The sequence below is a fragment of the Poromitra crassiceps genome, assembly GCF_964638095.1.
Source record: "Poromitra crassiceps genome assembly, chromosome: 10".
Taxonomy (NCBI): domain Eukaryota; kingdom Metazoa; phylum Chordata; class Actinopteri; order Beryciformes; family Melamphaidae; genus Poromitra; species Poromitra crassiceps.
This window is the reverse complement of record NC_139631.1, coordinates 53,007,118-53,032,582: the sequence shown is the minus strand read 5'-3', so window position 1 is coordinate 53,032,582 and position 25,465 is coordinate 53,007,118. Positions and strand designations below refer to the sequence as shown.

Below are 25,465 nucleotides of genomic sequence, written 5' to 3'. Positions count from 1 at the left end.
TCCTCCCCTCCCTCCCTCCCTCTCTCTGTCTCTGTCCGTCCTCCCCTCCCTCCCTCCCTCCCTCTCTCTGTCTCTGTCCGTCCTCCCCTCCCTCCCTCCCTCTCTCTGTCTCTGTCCGTCCTCCCCTCCCTCCCTCTCTCTGTCTCTGTCCGTCCTCCCCTCCCTCCCTCTGTCTCTCTGATGTGGCTCTTCTCTCAGTCTGCCAGTCGGGGGGGTTGGTGAGGAAAATGGAGAGGAGCCATTTTTCCAGACCCCGGCTCGGACCAAACCCCCCCCGCCGCCCAGCCCAGGGGAGGAAGAGGAGGATGAGCTGGTGAGGAAGGCCTCACCCCTCCTCTGTGTTTTCTCTCCATGTCGTCATGTCAATCAGTGTTGTGTTTTTGCTTTTTTTGATATTTTGTGCCAATAATCAACATCTTTCGTTTCCCCCCCGCCGCCCATTTTCATGCCCCAAAAATTCAAGACCTTTGAGCGTTTTGTGTACTTTGTATTCCCAAAGATTCCCCAGAATTATATTATTAACAAACCGCTTCGTTAAAACCATCCTGATCATGTGACCTCACAAACCATCCTGATCATGTGACCTCACATTCTGTTTCACTCCACGAATCAGTCTGGACTTCCAGCCGCCCACATCGATTTCATGACATTACAAAGTAATCGGCCAATCAGGGACTAGTGCGCCGTAGTTGATGATGTAACAGTATGGCGTCTCCCGTAGCAACGAGCGCTAATGTTAACGTTAGTAGAGTAAACACAAACAGCCTTAAGTGCAGTTATTGTAGAAATAGACTCAATAACAACAATGAAACAAGAACAAGAGTATGCACCAGCGGAGTTTCTCTGCGGAAAATACTTTTTTGCCGTTCTTCCGAGTGGATTTGGATTGGATTTGGCGAAGCTGATTGGCTGAAAGAGTTGTCTGTCAAGGCAAGTACTCCCACCCACTCTTTCATGAATACACAGGAGAAGATGTTACTATCCCTTGTGCCAAAATCCGAGCTAAAACACATTTAGAAGACCAATCCAGATTCAAAACAAGCTAACAAACAATATAACAAATAAGCTAACAGCAAGCTAACAAACAATATACAAATCACCAGTTAGCTACCCTAGCCAACAGCAGTATGAAGCATGTCATTGGGGTTTTCAAGTGGGCACCTTCCTTCACCGATGTTTCGTTAAGTTAGGCCCACGACACCTCAAGAAGTCTTAACGGTGTAATCCAGCGTCCTGGAAACACCCCCCTCCATGCTACCACCGCACAACTCCATCTGACCTCACCATCTAATGCCTTCCATCAAGCTAGCATTACCCTAGTCTTAGCCTTTAGCCTAGCTATCCAGGTCGCTTCCGTATGAACTGAAATCATTGTGCACAGCTCAATGTCCAGACTGATACATACAACCAAACAGGATGTGACATCACGTTATCAGGATGGTTTTTACCAGGCTACATTTAGACAGCACGGGACACTAAAACTATTGAAACTGGACAATAATAATAATAATAATAATAATAATAATAGTGGCATCTTCATGCATACTATATAATAATAAATATGGAAACAAACGGCATCATATCCACGTTATCAGTGGTGGGTGACAGTAATTAGCTGATATCACTTTTTTTTTTTCAATTATAACCCCATGTCTTTTTGATTGCATTTGGATTGGTCCTCTGTGTGATATCTCAGTTGACAACATTGGCATCTCTCTTGTTTGTGTCCAGAGCTTGAAGGGCCGCCCTCCTCCAGCCCCGCTGTTCGGCGAAGACGAGGAAGAGGACGATCTGGACTGGCTGAGTTGAGTTGAATAACGGACCTGAGTCTTAACGAGAAGAAACCAGCCTGATAACGAGCCTGAGTGTTAATGATCAACACTAAAACAAAGGGGGGTTTTACTGATGAACTGCACTGGATGGAGCAGGCACAGAACCTGGATCTCCCCCTCCACATTGACATGTTGAATGACAGCTAACTGCTGCGGCTGCCTGCAGGACGGACTTCCAATCACAAGCTCTGATTTTTGGTGGAAATAACAAGCCTGTAAAGTCCAATCAAATGCCTTTATTTTACTTAACGGTTAATTCTGTGATTTCTGACTGCCGGTGATACAATATCTGCAATAGAGTACCACAGGGTATATATAATATAATAATAATAATACCACAGGGATGACGTATTTACCCACAATTCAGCATCGTGCTGGTTTCCCTTGTCTGGAAGTCAATGGAAGTTGTGCCATGGGGATTTTGGTTAGATGGTCTGTGGTTAACAAAACTTTGAGTTTTGAAGCGCAAATGTGATTGCCAAAAACCACTGGTGTTCATTTGTGAAGATGATCCTGCTGAACACAAAGGTCTCCGTTTCATAAACTAACTTGTGTTAACCACAGACTTTCAGGCATCTAACCTAAATCCATCTTCAACCGCTTATCCGGGATCGGGTCGTGGAGGTAGCAGTCCCAGCAGTGGACCCCGGGCGTCCCTTTCCCTGGCTACATTAGCCAGCTCTGACTGGGGGAGTCCAGAGGAGTTCCCAGGCCAGCATGGAGATATAATATCTCCACCTACCACTCAGTCTGCCCCGTGGTCTCCTCCCAGCTAGACGTGGCTGGAACACCTCCCTATGGAGGCGCCCAGGTGCCATCCTTTACCAGATAGCCGAACCACCTCAACTGGCTCCTTTCCTTTCCGCCCTCTGGTTCAGCTCTCTTCTCGTCACAACGGTGCGGTAAAGCGAACTCGATAACGCTCCCGCTGCTCCAATTCTCCGGCCCATCTCCCGCTCCATCGTCCCCTCACTCGAGAACAAGACCCTGAGAGACTTGAACTCCTTCACTTGGGTACCTGGAGTCGACAATCCACCGGTTTCCTGCTGAGAACCATGGCCTCAGATTTAGAGGTGTTGATCTTCATCCTCATCCATCGTCTAACCAAAATCCCCATACAAAAAATCCCATTGACTTCAAGACGAGGCCACCAGGGGACGCTAACTTCCGGGTTTCAGGACTCATTCCTGCAACACCCTCCCATTTCGACGCCCCAAATCTTTGACACAATCATGTTGGTTGATTGAGCAGTTTTTATGTGGTCACGTTGGTTTCAGACTGTAGCGTTACATGGTTTGTGCTAATTATTAGCTTGCTGCTTTAACAATATAACTTTTACACCATTTTGGTCATTTTAAATTCATTCCTGAAATAAATGAGATGGAATCTGTGGCCGTGCTTTTCTCTTTCCTTGTGTTTTGGATGGGTTGCGTTGTTAATGAGGATTTCTGTTCAAGGACACTTCTCTTAGCCCTTATAGGTTTATTGATGTCCTTAGTTTATTGATGTCCTAGCAGCACTAAGTGTTCATTCTGTTCTCACACGATTACTATAAAGGCACCAATGCTTTGACCTTCGACTAGGGATGCACCGATCCACATTTTTTCACTTCCGATTCCGATACCGGAATTTGGATATCTGCCGATACCGATATTATGCCGATACAGATATTTTTCTTGAATATACAGTATTGGCAAAGATTTGGCCAATTCAAGTTTTTTTTTTTTTTTTATATACCTTGCAAAAAGCAGACAACATTAAGAAAATATACAAGGCAAACAAGGATACTATTATACATGGGCAAATTACGGCCAATTGCTTTTTCTTTTTTTCTTCCGATCCGATCCGTGAATTAGTGCCAATATCGGCTACCGATATTGGATCGGATCGGCCCCATCCCTACCTTGGACCTCCTTATGTTTGGTTGTAGGGTCATGTTTGGTGATGGAAGTCAAAGCTTACTCATTCCAAGTCATTCTGTACGAGAGCTCCAGTTAAATGCTTGAATTGTCAATGTAGGATAAGCTTATTCGTATAATATCAAATAAATCAACAGTGGAATTGAGCAAAAAGCACTTTAATTTGACTTTGACTCAAACATGTTATTTTTATTGCACTCTTCCACCACCAAATGAATTGAGGGCATAAAGGATGTGGGTGTTTGCGAAAGTAAGTGACACTACAGCACTTCACTTCCACCATTTTTGTAGAATGACCCGAGATAATTTTTCTCAGCTACAATGGTAAGCAAAATTATGATATTACAGTGATTTTGACCTTTGAACTTTTGCATATAAAATGTAATTTTATTCAATGATGAGTTGAGCTCATAGCACATGATTTTGCAATCCCAATGTATGATAAACTGCACTTCCTTGATGTCTTGAGTGGAGGTATGGTTGTAATTGCTTCATTGGGGTCATCAGGTGGCGTGGGTACCCTCCTTCCTTGGCGTTTCGATGCGGATTGGCCCACAACACCTCATCGGTGACAACCGGCGTTCCAGGTGCCTCTACCAGCTTGTACAGGTAAATAATCTGATTCCATGTGGTTTATCCACAGGTTATGGACAGTCCAGTCCCCGTGCGTGGGGTTTAGCATGTGGCGCTGGGCAGTGGTTCTGACAGTGGGGTGGCTGTTGGTGCTGTGGCGCAGCGGTTGGTGGCCCCGCTGGGGCGGTGGTAGGGCTGAAGTCCCCCCCAGCTTTTAAGCTGTCAGTGATACTGTATGTATTCCAATGCAGTAAGCAATAGATATGGTCTATCCTTCCTTCCAACTTCTATTGCACTGCTGAATAGACAGCGAGCCCCTTCCTCACGGGTGAAACACCTGCACTGATGGGAGGTGGCAGTATGGAAGCACCAGAAACGTGATGGCTCTTGTCTTTTTCTTGTTCTTTTCTTTTAGTCCTTGTGGTTTCTCTTTGCTTTTATTTCGCCATGGTTTTATGCTTCTATGTTTTTATGGTTTTATGGTTCTATGCTTTTATTTTATTATTTACATGATAGTGTAATAAGGGTCAGTGTAATATGGGTGGGTGCAGTTTTTCGTGCCTAATACAGGCACCGCTTGTCCCACCCGGGTTCTGTGCAAGTCTTTGTTTAAATGCCACTCTTGTCTTGTTGTCATGTTGTTTTCTTTTGTTGGTATATGTTACTGCTGATGGATATGCTGAAATGCACTTTGTTGCCCAAGACAAATTTCCCCTCGGGGACAATAAAGTTGATCTGATCTGATCTGAGTAACCCCACCCATCAGGGTTACATTAGAATCTCAGGTGGTCTGATGCCGCCGCCACACTCCATATATGAAGCTCAAGATCTCCTCTCTGGTTGTAAGTGGAGACTGGGGAGTTGGTTGAGATGAAGTCCACACCAGTAGCTGTCAGACTGGTTCTCCTCTCAGCAAGAGGAGGGGGGAGATCAAGTGAGGAATTTAGAAGTCGGCCGCAATGTTTGTGCTGCAGAGCCGGCCGGCCCGGGTGTTGTGTAAGACCAATGAGGCAACAAGGACCCGGGCCGGGGCCTTGTGTAAGTAGTCTGGGCACGCTTTACGCCGCTTTTGGCCATGGGGGGCGTAAACCAAGGAAACAGGAAACAAGTGCGCCAAAAAAAGAATTTCTTTGTTGCCGTTAGCTTGACGCGGCGAGGTTACGTTAGCTAGAGCCTGATAAAAAAAAAGCTTCTGTAGCCTATTGGCTTTATGATATTGTGAATCTGCGATGTTTCTACAAGAACTTGTTCAAAAACGTTGTTCGGTACATCCATTTCTTATTCTGTTTCCGCTGCTTGTTTCCTGTCTAGGGCGGGCTCTAGGCCGGAAACAGGCCGAGTGACAAAATCCCTTGTAAACGGAGGCCGGGCTCTTTCCCGCCGAGAAGAGCCTGGTGACGCGAGGTTAGGTGTAAGACGGGGAACTCTGCCTCAAACTGGAAGCTCAATGAGCAAGGCACTAATCCTACAAGGGTTACGTATAGGTTGAGCCAAATACAATGTGTCAATATGTACTACTTCATTCGATACCCCCCGTTTTTTTGCTGTACTTTGAACATTTTGGTGACATGCTGAGCTGCCAAAAACAGCACAAAAAATAAATTAAAAGAAAAGAAAAAAGAAAAGTAAAAGGCTGACTTGAATGTGGTGTAAAGACAAGGCAGTTTGTGTTACAGTAACCTACATTTGGAAACAATTCTTCCTTTTCAGAATTCTACATAATATTGTTACAGTGGCTATTTAGAAGTACACCCACACCACAACTATCATCTGTATCTCTTCTAGACTGATAGTCATCACAGTATTGTTTGCATACAGCCAACAATGGCCCTGCATGATCTTGCCAGCTGTGGCTGCTGGACATGCAAAGTTTATATAATCCCTATGTTGCATCTGAAAGTGAATCAGAAGTCAGTTATAAAAGAAGACACATCGTCAGCTGATGAGTTTTTATTTGATGTAGGGAAATGTGGAAGCTTACAGATCAAATAATCTGCTGAAAGACTAACATACATCTGAAATCTATAGCATAATCTGCTGAAAGACTGTAACATACATCTTATTAAATCTATAGGATAATTCTTCCCTCCAGGTAAAGTATCTACATTATGAGGGACACAATCACACCCCGAAAAATGAGGCGATCTCCAGAAATTACCACTCCACAAGTGAGAGTGAAGTCTCTATACACTAATACTCTATAAACCATATACACAAGTGAGAGTGAAGTCTCTATACACGAATACTCTATCATCCATATACACAAGTGAGAGTGAAGTCTCTATACACTATACCAGGGATACTCAACTTGCTTTGCCCGGGGGCCACTTTCATGAAATGATAGGAGGCCAGGGGCCACTTAATAAACAAACAATATACATTTTTCTGTAGCAGATTGTAGGTTTTTGGGGTGTTTTTGTCAGAGTTTAGTCTGACAATGTTGTACACACCGGATAGTTAGTTAGTTAAGTTAGTTAGGTTAAGTACATACATAAGTGCCTGGGTAGCGAGCAGACGGCAGTATTTGACAATTTAGCTGGAGCTCAGTTAAACTTTATTTCACGTTAGTTTTTATTGTGAATTAGATTCTAATTCACAATGAAAACTAACGTGAAATTATTAGAAAATGGCCGGGGGGCCACTCTGCACCCTGTCGTGGGCCGCATCTGGCCCCCGGGCCACAAGTTTGAGTATCACCGCACTATACTCTATCATCCATATACACAAGTGAGAGTGAAGTCTCTATACACTAATACTCTTATCATCCATATACACAAGTGAGATTGAAGTCTCTCAGTCACTATACTCTATCATCCATATACACAAGTGAGATTGAAGTCTCTCAGTCACTATACTCTATCATCCATATACACAAGTGAGATTGAAGTCTCTCAGTCACTATACTCTATCATCCATATACACAAGTGAGAGTGAAGTCTCTATACACTAATACTCTTATCATCCATATACACAAGTGAGATTGAAGTCTCTCAGTCACTATACTCTATCATCCATATACAGTAGTGTAATGTACACATCCTCCTGTAAACTCTCTATTGTAAAAGTTTCTCATTCTTTACCAAACACACACACACACACACACACACACACACACACTCTCAATTTTACAAGCAACAATGTGTAGAAAAACCTTGTATAACAATCAATACACAATCCATACAATGAATATGTTGTCTATAATCTATCTTTCCCTCATTCATCCATAATTGCATCAGAGCAAATATGCAGTGACACGGTCTGAGTAACAAGTAGGCAAAAAGTATTTTCCTCCCCCTTCTACTGTATATGATGCAAGTTTAGATGTTTAACAACGCACTCAATATAACAGAACAGTTTTATGATCACTAAATAATCATTTGTAAGCTCGTTCAGGGCAAATCAAGCTTCTTCACAAACTTTCTGGGCGATTTTGATGTTGCTTTTAGGAGTACCAACATTCAAATAAGCAGGGCTTCTTTAACGACTGTATTTTCAGATTTCAATTTGCACTTTCATCTGTAAAAAACTGAAAAATGACCATGACCGTGTTACCCAAAACAACAGTCCCTGTCACATGTTTCCTGTCATTTGTCACATGACTGCTGTCACATGACTGCTGACTGTCACCAGTCCACGGAACCGTCTGTCATGACAAAATGTCAGACGTCACTCCTCTGTGGAAACCGAGGAGCCCAATAAACACAAACAAATAAATAAAAAGTCATTTCAGTGAGTAAAAGCTTTCCGCCAACAGTCCAACGTGACAGGGCGTTGTCCTCAGTGCCGCCCTTATACTAGAAAGCTCACAGTCCACTAGTGAATATAGTGACACACCTCTACTGTGGGCAAACTGATGTCATCACACCTCTAGTGTGGGCAAACTGATGTCATCACACCTCTACTGTGGGCAAACTGATGTCATCACACCTCTAGTGTGGGCAAACTGATGTCATCACACCTCTACTGTGGGCAAACTGATGTCATCACACCTCTACTGTGGGCAAACTGATGATGTCATCACACCTCTACTGTGGGCAAACTGATGATGTCATCACACCTCTAGTGTGGGCAAACTGATGTCATCACACCTCTACTGTGGGCAAACTGATGTCATCACACCTCTAGTGTGGGCAAACTGATGTCATCACACCTCTAGTGTGGGCAAACTGATGTCATCACACCTCTACTGTGGGCAAACTGATGATGTCATCACACCTCTACTGTGGGCAAACTGATGTCATCACACCTCTACTGTGGGCAAACTGATGATGTCATCACACCTCTAGTGTGGGCAAACTGATGTCATCACACCTCTACTGTGGGCAAACTGATGATGTCATCACACCTCTAGTGTGGGCAAACTGATGTCATCACACCTCTACTGTGGGCAAACTGATGTCATCACACCTCTAGTGTGGGCAAACTGATGTCATCACACCTCTAGTGTGGGCAAACTGATGTCATCACACCTCTACTGTGGGCAAACTGATGATGTCATCACACCTCTACTGTGGGCAAACTGATGTCATCACACCTCTACTGTGGGCAAACTGATGATGTCATCACACCTCTAGTGTGGGCAAACTGATGTCATCACACCTCTAGTGTGGGCAAACTGATGTCATCACACCTCTAGTGTGGGCAAACTGATGTCATCACACCTCTAGTGTGGGCAAACTGATGATGTCATCGGGACAGGACGCGTAAAGTGCAAGCCAGTGTATAGATTGCCAAAGTCACACCCTCTTCTGGGTTTGGCATGGGAACATGCATGTGTCTATCCATAGACATTTGGTAAAATGCTTATAAAAAGAGTTTTACTTGGTCAAACCAAGCAATTGAGCTATATTTAGAATCAGCAGAGACCATAGACTCTAGAGCATTCCACTCAGACCAAAACTAATTTGTTTATGTTTTTGTTTATTTGGAACGTTTGTGTGACTTGTGAAATGTCTGTCTGATTGTGTATGTTTATTGAAAATTACAATAAAACATTGTTGAGAAAAGAAATATATATATATATATATATATATATATATATATATATATATATATATATATATATAAATTGAGTGGACAAAAAAATAGCATTTTTTATTTTTGGTCTAAATGTTCTTTGGTCTCTTCTGATTCTGAACAGGGTGGGAATTTCATTATTTTAGGTGCAAGGCCATTTAGCCTTCGCCGTCACAAAGGGCACAAAGGCAGTCGCTCTGTTGACATCGTGAAGAGGGATTCTTCTGAAATGTGTTTTAAAATGAGCCAATCACACATCCTTTGCATCCTGCAGGTCACATTAAACTGAGACCACTGACGCTTTTAAAGCAACTGACAGTAGCAGGCTGCTAGCAGGGCACTGCTGGCAAGGTGGCCTTAGAGATCTCAGAGCATCACGGCCAGTGGGAGGGGCAACAGACGCCGAGCCCCCCCTGTAATTCCCACCCTGATTCTGAATATTAACTGAATCACTTGATTTGACCAAGTAAAACTCTTTTTCTAAGGATTTTACAAAATGCTTGTGGGGAAATGACATCTCTTAGGTCGTATGCCAAACCCGGAAGAGGGCGTGAGTTTGACACTCTATTGCCTGGTTGGGGCGAAGGGGTTGGCACAGGTTCAGTCTGAGAGCGTGAGGGCGTGGCCTCAGTGGCTGAAGGTGTGGATGTCGTTGTGGAGGCTGAGGGCGGGGCTGGAGGCGGGGCCCTGCGTGTAGCCGCAGCCCACCTGGCAGCTGCAGCGCTGGATCCACATGACGTTGCGGTAGAAGGCGTCTCCGTCCGGGCAGTGGAAGCGCAGGCGCACGGTGCGGGCGAGGGAGGGCGCGCAGCAGCGGCCGTCACTGCACGCGCCGCAGGCTCGAGGCCGGTACCGCTGTGCTGTGGAGCAGCCTGCCCAGCTGATGCTGACCGCTTCCTGGGGACGCATGGTGCGCTGGCACTTCTTTCCCTTCTGGGTGACAGAAATAAGAGTCACTGTGTTAGAACTACATCATGAAATATTTAGCAAAACCTCAAAGTTTGCCTCATAGCCAACCGCTTAGCAATCTTTTCCCAAATAAGGATATTCAACCAAGTATGTACATCCTCATTGTGTCTGTGCTTGTCATCATTTCCAAATAAAAATGGTATATATATATATATATATATCATGTTAAGTTTCATGTTTATCTTCATTACCTTGGCAGCTAGAGGGGGCTGCAGGTCACACGGGCGGACCTGGCACAGCCTGGTTTCTCTGACCAGACGGCAGTCGGCATTGTTGTCGGTCACCCGGCTGGAGACGCCCATCCCACATGTGGTGGAGCACTCGCTCCAGGCGGTGGTCTGTGGGAAACAGCCTCTGACCTCTGACCTGGGCAGGGACACCACCTCTGTGCCAGAGGTAAGAACCAATTATGCAATGGATTACAGTTGAATAGATAGGATAGGATAGGACAACCTGCACCAATGGTAAATGTGCATATTGTTTGCCTTAATTTGACAGTCCACAGTAGAGAGAGATTTGGTGATTTGATTTGATTTGATTTTTTTTTTTTTTTTTTTTTGCTCCACCCCCTCCCCCGCACCAAAATGAAAGTTAATGCAAGCTAATGCCTCCATCGTTTCGTGAAAATGGAACCCTAAATATCTTTCTAATATCAGGTCAAAACAGTCTCCAAAAGCTGCTTTCATATGATCTTGGTCACCGCCTGCATTACTTGCTGGGTTGAATAACATAATCTAGCATTTAATGTCTGTGGAGTCGAGTGTGCTCCTTACCGCTGAAGGTCACTCCTCCTGTGATGACGGCCTGGTGAAGGTGGGGGTTGATGTGGTTGGGGAGTGGCTGGCCCTGGTGAAGGTGGGGGTTGATGTGGTTGGGGAGTGGCTGGCCCTGGTGAAGGTGGGGGCTGATGTGGTTGGGGAGTGGCTGGCCCTGGTGAAGGTGGGGGCTGATGTGGTTGGGGAGTGGCTGGCCCTGGTGAAGCTGGGGGCTGATTGGTTGGTTGGGGAGCAGCTGGCCCTGGTGAAGCTGGGGGCTGATTGGTTGGTTGGGGAGCAGCTGGGCAGGGGACATCCACTCCTCTGGCTCCTGACTGATGTGGTTGTCATCGTCGCACACCCACTCCCCACAGCAGCGGCCCGGGGGCTTGGCCAGCCGGGGCCGAGAGCAGCGGCGGTCGGGCAGCGGCACCTGGTGGGGGCAGAGGGGCATGCAGCCCACCACCCCGTCCATGCAGCTGCACTGGTGCTGGCAGCTGGGCTGGAAGTCCTCCCCGTGCTGGTACACCTGCCCGTTGAACTCGCACGGCAAGCCCTGTGCCTCCGCTGCAAGCACACACATATATTGTGAGTTGATGGAAGTGGAGAATGAATTTCACTTTATTTTGTACTGCCCCTTGTATCATGACTTACGAGATACACTATTTAAAAAAGTTCACTCCCCTGAGTTAAACCTGTTAGATTTTGAAGAAGGTGCCATACTTGAATTTCTTTTTGATAACATCTTTGCTTTTTCCGAATATATCTCTCATGCGTGGGATAGGAGGAAAAAGATGACATATGATAGATAATTCATATATTTTACTTAATACACATTGTAGTTAAATCTGTGTTTTGCTGCTGATGCCGCGTGCTGCTGTGTGTGTGTTTGTACGGTTTTGTATTGTTCAAGCACCGTAATAGATATGGAAATTACTGTATGTTGATGTGTCTGATAATCCCATGTGGGATGGGTCATGTAAATTGTCCTGACACGTAAATAAAATTTTCATTCATTCACACACACACACACACACACACACACACAAACACACACACATGCACACGCACACACACACTATTGATGTAATGAATCCCTGGATAATGTAATAATATCACTTTATTACATATTACATTCACCAGCGATTATGACATAAGGGGTATAATAATTTATATAAGAATATAGACTAATAGTGAATGCAATTACAGTTACTACTGCATCGTCAATTAAAAATGTTACAGCCCATATGATGGCTATGGTGAATATAAATTATGCAGACATTGTTAGATTACATCAGGTTTACTACAACAGGTTTTGTTATATTTTCAACCCATTTGAGGGAAAGTTTATTACATTATCACACCGTTCTATTTCCCAACTGAACAAACTCACAGCCCTAACCCTAACCCAAACTCACAGCCCTAACCCTAACCCTAACCCATATTGCAGAAGACGCACAACATCAAAACAATAGAATAATGTGAAGTTATGTATTTTAGGATAACCGCTGGATCTGAAAGTAGAGCTGATCTCTGGCTGGGGCCCCTCACCTCGACACAGGCCTCTCTGAGGGTCTCCTCCGGCCCCTAGGTGGCAGTGTAGCCCCTTGATGTGGTCGCAGGGCTCGCTGGTGCTGCAGTCCTCATTGAACTGCCTGGCACACACTTTGCAGCAGCCACAGCGGTCGCTCACCCAGCTGACACCCGGAGCGCACAGCGGGGGCAAGGGGGCGCACGAGCACGCGGCCGGGCACTCACCCTCTGCCTGGGCAGACAGGGTCAGAGGAGACAGGGTTAGAGGAGACAGGGTCAGAGGAGACAGGGTTAGAGGAGCCAGGGTTAGAGGAGACAGGGGTAGAAAAGCCAGGGTTAGAGGAGCCAGGGTCAGAGGACACAGAGTTAGAGGAGACAAGGTTAGAGGCTTAGGGTTTGAGGAGACAGAGTTAGAGGAGACAGGGTTAGAGGAGCCAGGGTTAGAGGAGACAGGGGTAGAAAAGCCAGGGTTAGAGGAGACAGGGTCAGAGGACACAGAGTTAGAGGAGACAAGGTTAGAGGCTTAGGGTTTGAGGAGACAGAGTTAGAGGAGACAGGGTTAGAGGAGACAGGGTTAGAGGACACAGAGTTAGAGGAGACAAGGTTAGAGGAGACAGGGTTTGAGGAGACAGAGTTAGAGGAGACAGGGTTAGAGGACACAGAGTTAGAGGAGACAAGGCTAGAGGAGACAGGGTCAGAGGAGACAGGGCTAGAGGAGACAGGGTTAGATGAGACAGGGTTAGAGGAGACAGGGTTACTGTAGGTGAGACAGGGTTACTGTAGGTGAGACAGGGTTACTGTAGGTGAGACAGGGTTAGAGGACACACAGGGTTACTGTAGGTGAGACAGGGTTAGAGGAGACAGGGTTACTATAGGTGAGACAGGGTCAGAGGAGAGGTCAGCTTGCAGCTATAGTGATGAAACAATGCACTTTTTCCAATTTTCACATACAGTACACTTAAAGGGGCACTTCACCGAAAAACAATGCTGGTCTATTTTGCACATGATCTCACACATAATGTGAAAACGGTAAAGAGTTTTGCAGACATTCATTTAGTTTGACAGTTATTGAAAGTTGACTTGAATTAAGTTGAGCAGCAGTTATTGAAAGTTGACTTGAATTAAGTTGAGCAGCAGTGATGTCATCTCAAGACTTGTAATGAATACAACACAATGATTGTGATGACATCACTGGTGACATCATCATCCCAACTCAAGTCAACTCTCAATAACTTTTCTTCCTGGTTAAATAAAGGTCACTAACTAACTAACTAACTGTCAAGCTAAATGAATGTCTGCCAAACTGTTGACATGTGTGGGACCACGTGCAAAATGAACCAGCATTGTTTTTTGGTGGAGTGCTCCTGCTCCCTGCAGAAATCCAAACAGAATGCATGAAGACGAGCGTGGCACACTTTGGTCCTCACCATCACCGCCGTGCTGGACAGCACAAACAGGGTGGAGATGATCTGTCGCACACTAACGAGGCAGAACATCCTGGGTGCCATGGATCAACAAAAAGGCACAAATGCAGAGGGGAAAAAATCCACGAGTTGAGGAACTGGAGAAGTCCGAGTCTGCGGTACCATAGAACCATCCGAGAGTTCTCGAGAGAAGTCCCGTTCGTTTGCCTTCAGGATGAATGGGATCCACAGTCCAGGAGTCCGTGCACCGAGCAGGCGCACCAGTCGTGTGTTGTTTGCTCTCACTGTAGCGTCCTGGTGTCAGCACAGGTCAGCTCAGCTCATACAGAGGTTTCCCTCGCCGGGGGCCTGTACTTATAGAAGCACATGCCCCGCCCCACCTGTGATGTCATCAGCTCTCCTCTCAAGAGGTTTGGAAAGTCTCCACAGAGAAATACTGAGGGACACAAATTGGGAATCACAACGTCATCGCAGGGAGCGACGGAGGTGTCACATTTCCCAACTCCTGAGAGATCCTTGGTGAATATGGGGCCAACCTGATGAGAAGTTCATCTCGCCGGTGAACCCTGATGGAACCATACTGTTAAGGTCAAACAAACAAACAAATATCTGAGACATGTTTGCAAGAAGAAGCAAACGGCAACAGAAGGACAGGAGGACCAGTGTGATGGAAAACCTGAGCGGGGGAATCCCGCTCCGGCATGGTGAGAGGAAGAGGGGGGGGGGGGGGGGTGCTGGTGTTGAGAAAATCCCTGCAAACAACTCCAGCGCTCTGCACGCCCTCACGCAGTGTGGTGTGGTGTGGGACACTGTGCTCAGGACGTCCTGTGTTCCCCTCCATCACTTTCCTACCGGGCGACGTTCCAGGAACTAAAGGCCTGTCCTCAGGTTCCCATGATTGATAGGAAAAAGGCCACATTCCCCAGTGTCGTCCCAGGGGCACGGCAGAAGTGTTGTGCTGCAGAGGAGGAAGCTCCTCGCCTGAAGTGTTTGGCTCGCGCCGGGACGAAAGTGCAATTTGGCACGTTCGATAAGGCTTTTAGCTGAAAGTGTGGTGGGCGACGGTGCAAACACACCGAGAAAGCCCCCTTATAGGAACCACCAGAGAAAGAAAAACACATCTACTGTATGTACTGAGAGAAACACATGTACTGTATGTACTGAGAGAAACACATGTACTGTATGTACTGAGAGAAACACATGTACTGTATGTACTGAGAGAAACACATGTACTGTATGTACTGAGAAGAAACACATGTACTGTATGTACTGAGAGAAACACATGTACTGTATGTACTGAGAGAAACACATGTACTGTATGTACTGAGAGAAACACATGTACTGTATGTACTGAGAGAAACACATGTACTGTATGTACTGAGAGAAACACATGTACTGTATGTACTGAGAGAAACACATGTACTGTATGTACTGAGAGAAACACATGTACTGTATGTACTGAGAGAAACACATGTACTGTATGTACTGAGAGAAACACATGTACTGTATGTACTGAGAAGAAACACATGTACTGAGAGAAACACATGTACTGTATGTACTGAGAGAAACACATGTACTGTATGTACTGAGAAGAAACACATGTACTGTATGTACTGAGAGAAACACATGTACTGTATGTACTGAGAGAAACACATGTACTGTATGTACTGAGAGAAACACATGTACTGTATGTACTGAGAGAAACACATGTACTGTATGTACTGAGAGAAACACATGTACTGTATGTACTGAGAGAAACACATGTACTGTATGTACTGAGAGAAACACATGTACTGTATGTACTGAGAGAAACACATGTACTGTATGTACTGAGAGAAACAACACATGAGATAGAGTGAAAGTGATACGAGTTTGAAAGAGGTTGACTTTTTGATCAGACACTTTGTTGACAAGCTTGTCCTCTTGAACAGCTACTGTCGTCGTTTAGCGAAGAGTTACACCACCACAATGGCATGCTATGTCCACCCTGACACGCAGCACAGACTTATGGGGGGGAAACTACCCACTCACTCAAACCCTAGTTGTGAGTGTCTTGCTGGGATCGAACCTGTGGCCGTTCAGTTGCCCCGCACCCAGCACCACTTCAGCTGCCACCTGACAGGTAGCGGGTGCGGTATAGCTCAATGCTCCAGACCGGACTGCTGATGTTACTGTATGGAGAGAGAGAGAGAGAGAGAGAGAGAGAGAGTACCACACGCAGTGCACAGACTTACGCAAGCAGGCAGACACCCGGCAGAGAGGTTAAGGGGTGGAGGTGGGGGTGGGGGTGGGGGTGGGGGTGGGGTGGGGGGTTTTGGAGGGCAGCAGTCTGGATTCCTGGCATTCCCGGCCCACAAAGGCAGGATGTGTGCGCTGGCCACGCTGCATCGGACACTGATGGAGGAGGAGGGTGGAGGGGGGAGGAGGAGGGTGGAGGGAGGAGGGGGGGGGGGGGGGGGAGGAGGGGGTACGGGGTGGGGTGCTGGCCGCGTGCCAGCCATTGTTTGTCAGTCCCAGGCAAACATCTCCAAAACACACAGAGGTCACAGGAGTCTCCAGTGATGCATCACCTGTTATTTGATCTGAAGTAGATGTCTAACACCACAGTCTGCACGCTCCTTCCTCCAAAGTGACAAGAAACAAAAGATCTCTTTTTTTTTTCTTTTTTTTTTTTTAGATTATTTTTTGGGGCATTTCGCCTTTATTTATTTTTTATATAGGACAGTAGGCAGACAGGAAAGGTGGGGAGAGAGAGAGAGTATATCATCCATTTGAACAAGTCAATTAATTTAGAATGTTTATGCTAAGCTAACTAGCAGGGGGGTGGGGCAATGGACGTTCATCTATAGGGGTGGGAATCGTGGAGTACGGTAACTCACGATACGATATGGTCACGATACTTGGCCTTCGATAACGATATTATCACGATACAGCGATTCTGCGATAATCGATATATTGGAAGAAATTTAACCTACGATACATCACGATATCTGTGTAACTGAAGAGAAAAAAATACCCCTAAAAGGCAAGAAGCAGGTATTATGTATTTATCAGCAGAATTGACATGAACTCTCTCAAAGTTCACTCACTCACTCATACCATTTTCGATACCACGGAGGAAAAGTTACACATTAAGTCTTTTTATTATTATTATTAAAACAAGAAAACATTATATAACCTACCTACCTATATAATTTCTAAAAGTAGATATTAATGATCAAACATTTCCATTCATGTAGCCTACAGTATTTATGTTTTTGTTTCAACTACAAACATAAATAAACGTCAACTTGAAACTATGTTTCAACTACCACACACAGCATAATATTTTAGCCTGTTTATTAAAAAAAACATATCGATACTGTGTATCGATAACGTATCGCAAGTGGAAATATCGCGATACCGCGAGTATCGATATTTTGTCCCACCCCTATTCATCTAATGCACACACAGGGAAGAGAAAGGCGTTGATCTGTCTTATCTTACGATGGGGAATAATATGGCAAATAGGCGAATCTCCCAAACATGTTGGCGTGTTCCTTTAAAGCAAGTTTAAAAAAAAGTCTGTGACATAAGTTGCATAATTGTTTCTGAATTCTGATGCAAATCAAGGTGTCATTTCCTGATAGAGTCTAATACACCTTCTGCCTGGTTTCAACATCACTATTATTTCTTGAAAATCATTGAAACAGGTGAATGGAAACAAGTGCAATTATCTCAATCCAATTGACAGAATTTATAATTGTTCTTGCTTTAAGAAATCTTTTCAGACTGAATATGGTATTTCTTGAGATAGACATTTAAATAACGCTAACCCGTATGAATGAAAGGCTAAACCCAGATGATTTTGCTATATGAATATAGCCTACTGGTATTAATATGCCAGTCCTCAAAGTGTGCAGTTTCCTCAAACCACATGACACTAAAAGGGGCAAACACCGCTGGACAGCTCGGCTCGGGATCCTACTTTCATACACGTCCAGAGGGTAAACAGGAAGTGTGTGCAGTGTGGATCCTACTTTCATACACGTCCAGAGGGTAAACAGGAAGTGTGTGCAGTGTGGATCCTACTTTCATACACGTCCAGAGGGTAAACAGGAAGTGTGTGCAGTGTGGATCCTACTTTCATACACGTCCAGAGGGTAAACAGGAAGTGTGTGCAGTGTGGATCCTACTTTCATACACGTCCAGAGGGTAAACAGGAAGTGTGTGCAGTGTGGATCCTACTTTCATACATGTCCAGAGGGTAAACAGGAAGTGTGTGCAGTGTGGATCCTACTTTCATACACGTCCAGAGGGTAAACAGGAAGTGTGTGCAGTGTGGATCCTACTTTCATACATGTCCAGAGGGTAAACAGGAAGTGTGTGCAGTGTGGATCCTACTTTCATACACGTCCAGAGGGTAAACAGGAAGTGTGTGCAGTGTGGATCCTACTTTCATACACGTCCAGAGGGTAAACAGGAAGTGTGTGCAGTGTGGATCCTACTTTCATACACGTCCAGAGGGTAAACAGGAAGTGATCCTACTTTCATACACGTCCAGAGGGTAAACAGGAAGTGTGTGCTCTCTTCTAAAGCACGAGCCAACCACAGAGAACCAAGGAGACACAACAGGAAGTCAGGCAGACCCAAACAGCAGTGAAAGCGTTTGACAGCCACATTTATGTTGGACTCAAATAAATGCTAATAATGTGAAGGTCGTCTCGCTCAGATTGACATTTGCACTGCCCATCTTTCTAAAGAAACACACCTCTTCAGGCTCCACCTGGACCCTTCTTGAACTAACCTTTTCCTGTCTTAAAGGGACAGCTCACCCTAAAATCCAAAATACTATTCCCTCTCACCTGTAGTGCTATTTATCCATCTATATCGTTTTGGGATAGTTACCTAAGTTTTGGAGATATCGCCCGCAGAGTTTCTGCCTTCTCTCCAATACAATGGAACTGGATGGCACTCGGCTTGTGGTGCTCAAAGTGCCAAAGAAATACGTTTGAAAAACCCAACAGCAATGTCTCTTTCCAGAAATCATGACCCCGTTACTCAAGATAATCCACCGACCTTGTTATGAGCAGTTTCATGGAGGAACAATTTCCTTTTGACCGAACTACACCCGCTAGCTGCTAGCTAGTTCCTACAAAAGAAAATAGTGACGTACCTGACATGATCTACATAACTATATCTACATAACATAAGTTAGGTGCTATAATTAGTTGATATTTAAATAGGTTTGAACCTCAACCTCCGGGTTTGATGTTGGACACGTGGACTTGGGAATCAAACGATCATAATACAGTATATGTCTTCCCAAGTTGTTCTAATACTGGCCCAAAGTAGCCCTAACATTCTCCCTTTTTTAATCAGCTTTGGCAGGAGCATGTTCTGATTGGCAGGAGCATGTTCTGATTGGCAGGAGCATGTTCTGATTGGCAGGAGCATGTTCTGATTGGCAGGAGCATGTTCTGATTGGCAGGAGCATGTTCTGATTGGCAGGAGGCCGTCTCACAAGCTCTTTAATAACTCTTAAGTTGAATCAAATCAAAATCAAAAGAATGATAAAGTCGTGCTGCTGTGCGGGCGGGCAGCAGCAGGTGTGGCTGTGCTGCGGGCGGCAGCAGGTGTGGCTGTGCTGCGGGCGGCAGCAGGTGTGGCTGTGCTGCGCCCGCTGCAGATTAAAGGGAGTCATGTGACCTGGCGGCTGGCCAGGCGGGAGGCTGCAGCGCGCACATTCCTCCAGCCCGTCTAATAGCAGCGATGACAACTAGGAATAACTGACCACTAACCTGGCAGGTGTGCTGCAGGTCCTGACGGAGACACACCCCCTCCACCTCCACTCCACCCACAGTCTGTCTGAGCTATGCAGGGCTGGAATTAACCAATTACATTTACCCTTGTTGCCACTGTGACTGGCTGGCTTTTTCTGTGTACTTCAACTTTTGTTCAAGTCAGTCATTTTTTTTGTTTTAAAGGTACATTAAGTAATATGATGTCAACTTTTACTGCCTGAGTGACATCACAGTTGCGCAAATTCACAGTTGCGCAACTGTGTGCCCGTGCAACTGTGTTCCCGTGCAACTGTGTCCCCGTGCAACTGTGTGCCCGTGCAACTGTGTTCCCGTGCAACTGTGTGCCCGTGCAACTGTGTCCCCGTGCAACTGTGTCCCCGTGCAACTGTGTGCCCGTGCAACTGTGTCCCCGTGCAACTGTGTGCCCGTGCAACTGTGTCCCCGTGCAACTGTGTCCCCGTGCAACTGTGCAAATGGTCTCACACTACTCGTGCGTTCATGTGCTCATCGGATGGTTTGATTTTCCGAGTTGGCCGGTCGTTCTTCCGATGTGCGGGCGTTCATGTGCTTGTAGTGTCGGAATGATCGGAATATGGAAACCATAGCAACCAGCGCCAAAACATGGACGCTACGAAGAAGATGTGTGTGGTCTGTTAACGCTCAGAGCGTTTAAAGAGAACGTTGATAGCAGTTTCCAGTATTTGTGCGGCAATGAAGAGCAAAGGGAAGGGATCAGGTGAGGCATGAAATATAATACATCATATAATTTCATTTCATTTCATTTATTTCATTTATTTATTTAATGTGACTCATTGACCATGATCACATGGTATGGAGCACAAACAAAACATACAAAAACAATATACAATGGCACACGGCATGGCTAGAGCATGTCATTTGAACAAAGGCAGGACATTCTTCAAAAAGGCACCTAATTTACACATGACTTTTTGTCTGTCTGATTGTAGTAGCAGAATCAGTTTAAACATAGATGGACGTGTTAAATAATATCTGGGTAAATATAACTGTCTGAAATTCAAAATAATTACATTCTTACATTCAAACAAAACATGATACTCGTCTCCCACACAGTTGTCACTACAGAGATTACAGATCCTCATACTTCTATGCAGTCCTTTATATCTGCCAACAACCTTGGGGATTCTGGTGTTGTTAACCCTAAAGTTACAAATTGCATGTCTATGCCTCTGGTTTACATACAGCAGATAATTTTCAAGTTTAAGTTCTTTTTTGAATTCTACGTACAAGTCACATGACGTCATACTTTTGAGCTCACTTTGCCATTTCTGCATAAACTGGTCCTTAAGACTTTGCTCAACAGTTAACTTCAACCAGTCAATGTTATTGCACTGCTGTGTAAGCCAGAGGTAAGACAAGCCACAGTCATCCAAAATCTGTTTGACCCGCACGACCCACGGCGAGGCATAGACGCCAGAGTTGTGCAGATCACGCAGGCAGTTGTACATAATACGGCTAAGTTTGTTCTCCTTGCCGTCAATCAACCTTGCCCAGTAACTAATCATTCTTTTCTTGACAGTGACACAGAGTGGGTATCTCCCCAGCTCCCCATAGACCATATTGTTACACGTTGTCATTTTAACTTTCAAAATGTACTTGAGAAATCTGAGGTGTAGCTTTTCCAATATATCAATTTTTTCAAACCCCCAAGCTTCACACGAGTACAACATAACTGGTAAAACCAACTTGTCAAAAAGGTCCAGTGTGATATCTACTGGTAAATCATATTTTCTGCATTTAGAAAAAAGGGCAAACATAGCACGAGAGGCTTGCTTATGCAGCTCCTCAATGGCGATCTTAAATGATCCATTATAGTTCATAATGACACCAAGATACTTGAAACAGTTAACGATTTCTAGGTTCTCCCCATCACAATTAAACTTAAATTTGTCACTGCTAATTTTTCGAGAACCAAAAACTGTGACTTTAGTTTTATCACTGTTAACCTTTAATTTCCATTTATGACAAAATTCACACATATGGTCTATTGCTTTCTGTAACCCTTCTTTTGTTGTGGACATAATAATTGTGTCATCCGCGTACATCAGTACCATAAGCTGCATATAACTGTCTATCGCTGTATCATCAAGGTTGATAGGCTGACAGCCGTTCTGTAGTAGATAATCCTCTAAGTCATTAATAAATAATGCAAACAGTAATGGAGAAAGGTTTTCACCCTGTCTAACTCCTGCTAGGCTTACAAAAAATTCTGATTTAACACCATTTACAAAAACACATGATTTGATGTTTTTGTACATATTCATTACCACATCCAAGAATTTACCATTGATACCCGTTTTTAACAGTTTATACCAGAGTGCATCCCTCCAGACTGTATCAAACGCTTTACTATAATCAATAAAGGAACAAAACAAGCTTTTCTTTTTAAAACAAAAAAGATCGACGATGTGTTTCAATAGAAAGATGTGATCTACGGTGGAATAGCTCTTTCTAAACCCAGCCTGAGTTTCTCTCAGAATAGCATTATCCTCACAGAACGTACATAGCCTTGCGTTCAATACATTTGTGAAAAGTTTCCCCAGGCAACTCAAAAGTGTGATGCCTCTATAATTGTTACAATCACTCGTGTCACCTTTCCTCTTATAGATTGGCACAATTAAACCGGTTACCCAGTCTTCAGGGATGACACCAGATTCCAAAATCTTGTTAAACAGGAAAACATATGATGGCATAAAAATGTGTACCGTACTTTTAATATACTCATTCAGAACTCTGTCTATTCCTGCAGCTTTCCCCGATTTTAGCTTTTGAACAACCGCCTTAATTTCTTCCTCGGTAAAGCTAACATTTAAACCACTACTGTCAAGATATTCATTACTACTATCAACATGGGGCAACTCATTCATTGGAGCGTCCCAGTCAGACAGCCCTTTAAAGTGTTCATAAAGATCTTGAGGCAAAATTGGACAGGTTTTATCTTTACCACAACCATTCAGCATCTTCCAGTAAAGCTTTGGATTTTTGGATTTCATATTCATCAATTCCCCACTAAATTTCTTCCTATATGCCCTCTGAGCTTTATATAATTCTTTCTTGTACTCTCTGCTTGTCATCTTTACGTTTTCAGCACATATCACATTTCTGTGTGTTTTGAGCATTTTCTTAGCTTTTAAATATTCTTGCCTTTTTTGTCTACATTCCTTGTTAAACCACACTGCCTTTTTCCTGGACATCAAGTTTTTTCCTGCTTTTCCTTTTTTGGGGGGGAATGTGGCCTTTGCGCTATCAATCATAATACTGCCAATCTCTTTTGTTATTTCATCCACTGTCATTTTATCTAAGTCACCCATCATATTATCCACTTTGCCTAAATGAATGTTTCCAATAAACTCATCTACTTTATCTTTATCCCATTTACCAATGTATGTCTGATTTTCACTATTCAGTACTGTAGGTGCTAATTGGTCCATCACTGGACTGTCTGCCCGGTGGCAGTCAATTCCAGGATTTCCCTCCAGGAGCACTTCCACTATACAGTGCTTATCAGAGAACAAAGAATCAAACTCATGTACACAGAAATGTCTCACCTTACTCAAAACAAATGGTGACCCTATCATGTAGTCAATAACACTACTATCAACTGTGGTTGGTTTCCCGACGTTTAAATCATCAAAACAATGCACTCTCATCCGCCATGTTTTTGCATAATGACATCAAGTTGGCGACTCGACCAACATTTTCACAGAGTTGCCGTTCATGTGAATTGATTGTGAGCCAGCCACAAAGTCAAACTAAAAGCAAATGTATACTGACTGCGGAGTGTCCGGTGTCCGCGGTGTTCACGGCAAGACCGTTCTCTCCGCAGACGCACATCCTTTTATGGTAAATGCGGTAGCAGTGCAGTGTCTCTATCAAGTGTTTCTGTATTTCTGTACTTCTTCTGCCAGGCGATGCTCAAACCCGTTCATTTTGCACTGATTTTGCCGGTCACTTGGTCAGTTTGTGGAGGCTTCTTCCCTATACAAACCATAGCAAACATTAGCCAATCATAGCCTCGGAATTGACTGCAGGAGCTCGCGGCGGGCTCCGCGGAGTTACATTTTTTGAGAGGAGCACGGAGCTCCGTGCAGTCCCTCCGCAGAGCCTGTGCGGAGCGCCGCACAGAGCCTCCGCGAACACCGGACACTCCGCAGTTAGTATAAATTAGCTGTTAGTGGGGCGGGACATTTTGAACGATGCACCAATGACACGTAGAGAGCCGGACTTCCGTAACAGCCCGGCCAATCAGAGGCTTGCCACAGGAATTCCTATGCCAAACCCCCGGAAGTGCTGACTTGTGATGACCAAAGTAATCACCATGTGAGACTAAGGTGGAGCGACGCAAGACAAAAAGAAATCCTATATGAAAACACCCCGAGTACAATATCTGAAAAACACCAGGATTGAACTCGAAAACGAGGGAGGCCAGAGCCATCAACACAGATGCTGCCTCTCCCTGCAGTGAATGTGAAGTTTGTTAAGCTGCACGCTGCATATTAACACAGATGCTGTCTCTCCCTGCAGTGAATCTGAAGTTTGTTAAGCTGCACGCTGCATATTAACACAGATGCTGTCTCTCCCTGCAGTGAATCTGAAGTTTGTTAAGCTGCACGCTGCATATTAACACAGATGCTGTCTCTCCCTGCAGTGAATCTGAAGTTTGTTAAGCTGCACGCTGCATATTAACACAGATGCTGTCTCTCCCTGCAGTGAATCTGAAGTTTGTTAAGCTGCACGCTGCATATTAACACAGATGCTGTCTCTCCCTGCAGTGAATATAAAGTTTGTTAAGCTGCACGCTGCATATTAAGATGCTGCCTCTCCCTGCAGTGAATCTAAAGTTTGTTAAGCTACACGCTGCATATTAAGATGCTGCCTCTCCCTGCAGTGAATCTGAAGTTTGTTAAGCTGCACGCTGCATATTAAGATGCTGCCTCTCCCTGCAGTGAATCTGAAGTTTGTTAAGCTGCACACTGCATATTAAGATGCTGTCTCTCCCTGCAGTGAATCTAAAGTTTGTTAAGCTGCACGCTGCATATTAACACAGATGCTGCCTCTCCCTGCAGTGAATGTGAAGTTTGTTAAGCTGCACGCTGCATATTAACACAGATGCTGCCTCTCCCTGCAGTGAATGTGAAGTTTGTTAAGCTGCACGCTGCATATTAACACAGATGCTGCCTCTCCCTGCAGTGAATGTGAAGTTTGTTAAGCTGCACGCTGCATATCAACACAGATGCTGCCTCTCCCTGCAGTGAATGTGAAGTTTGTTAAGCTGCACGCTGCATATCAACACAGATGCTGCCTCTCCCTGCAGTGAATGTGAAGTTTGTTAAGCTGCACGCTGCATATTAACACAGATGCTGTCTCTCCCTGCAGTGAATCTGAAGTTTGTTAAGCTGCACGCTGCATATTAACACAGATGCTGTCTCTCCCTGCAGTAAATCTGAAGTTTGTTAAGCTGCACGCTGCATATCAACACAGATGCTGCCTCTCCCTGCAGTGAATCTGAAGTTTGTTAAGCTGCACGCTGCATATTAAGATGCTGCCTCTCCCTGCAGTGAATCTAAAGTTTGTTAAGCTGCACGCTGCATATTAACACAGATGCTGCCTCTCCCTGCAGTG

General features: G+C 44.8%; 2 protein-coding genes across 2 annotated transcripts in view; one reads left to right on the top strand and one right to left on the bottom strand.

Annotated features, from left to right (window-relative positions):
- Positions 1–3,197, top strand: part of fkbp15b (FKBP prolyl isomerase family member 15b) — a 40,269-nt gene extending 37,072 nt beyond the window's left edge. The window contains exons 29-30 of the mRNA XM_083645494.1: positions 199–313; positions 1,732–3,197. Of these exons, the coding sequence (XP_083501620.1) occupies positions 199–313; positions 1,732–1,809 (193 nt within the window). The 3' untranslated portion in view covers positions 1,810–3,197. The remainder of the gene's footprint in view (positions 1–198; positions 314–1,731) is intronic.
- Positions 3,198–9,967: 6,770 nt separating this feature from the next.
- On the bottom strand, positions 9,968–14,093 carry ccn1l2 (cellular communication network factor 1, like 2; the record flags this gene model as incomplete). Its single annotated transcript, XM_083645493.1, has 5 exons — positions 9,968–10,273; positions 10,501–10,694; positions 11,083–11,631; positions 12,616–12,829; positions 14,025–14,093. The coding sequence occupies 5 exons, from the start codon at positions 14,091–14,093 to the stop codon at positions 9,968–9,970; spliced, it is 1,332 nt and encodes a 443-aa protein (XP_083501619.1).
- Positions 14,094–25,465: the final 11,372 nt, after the last annotated feature.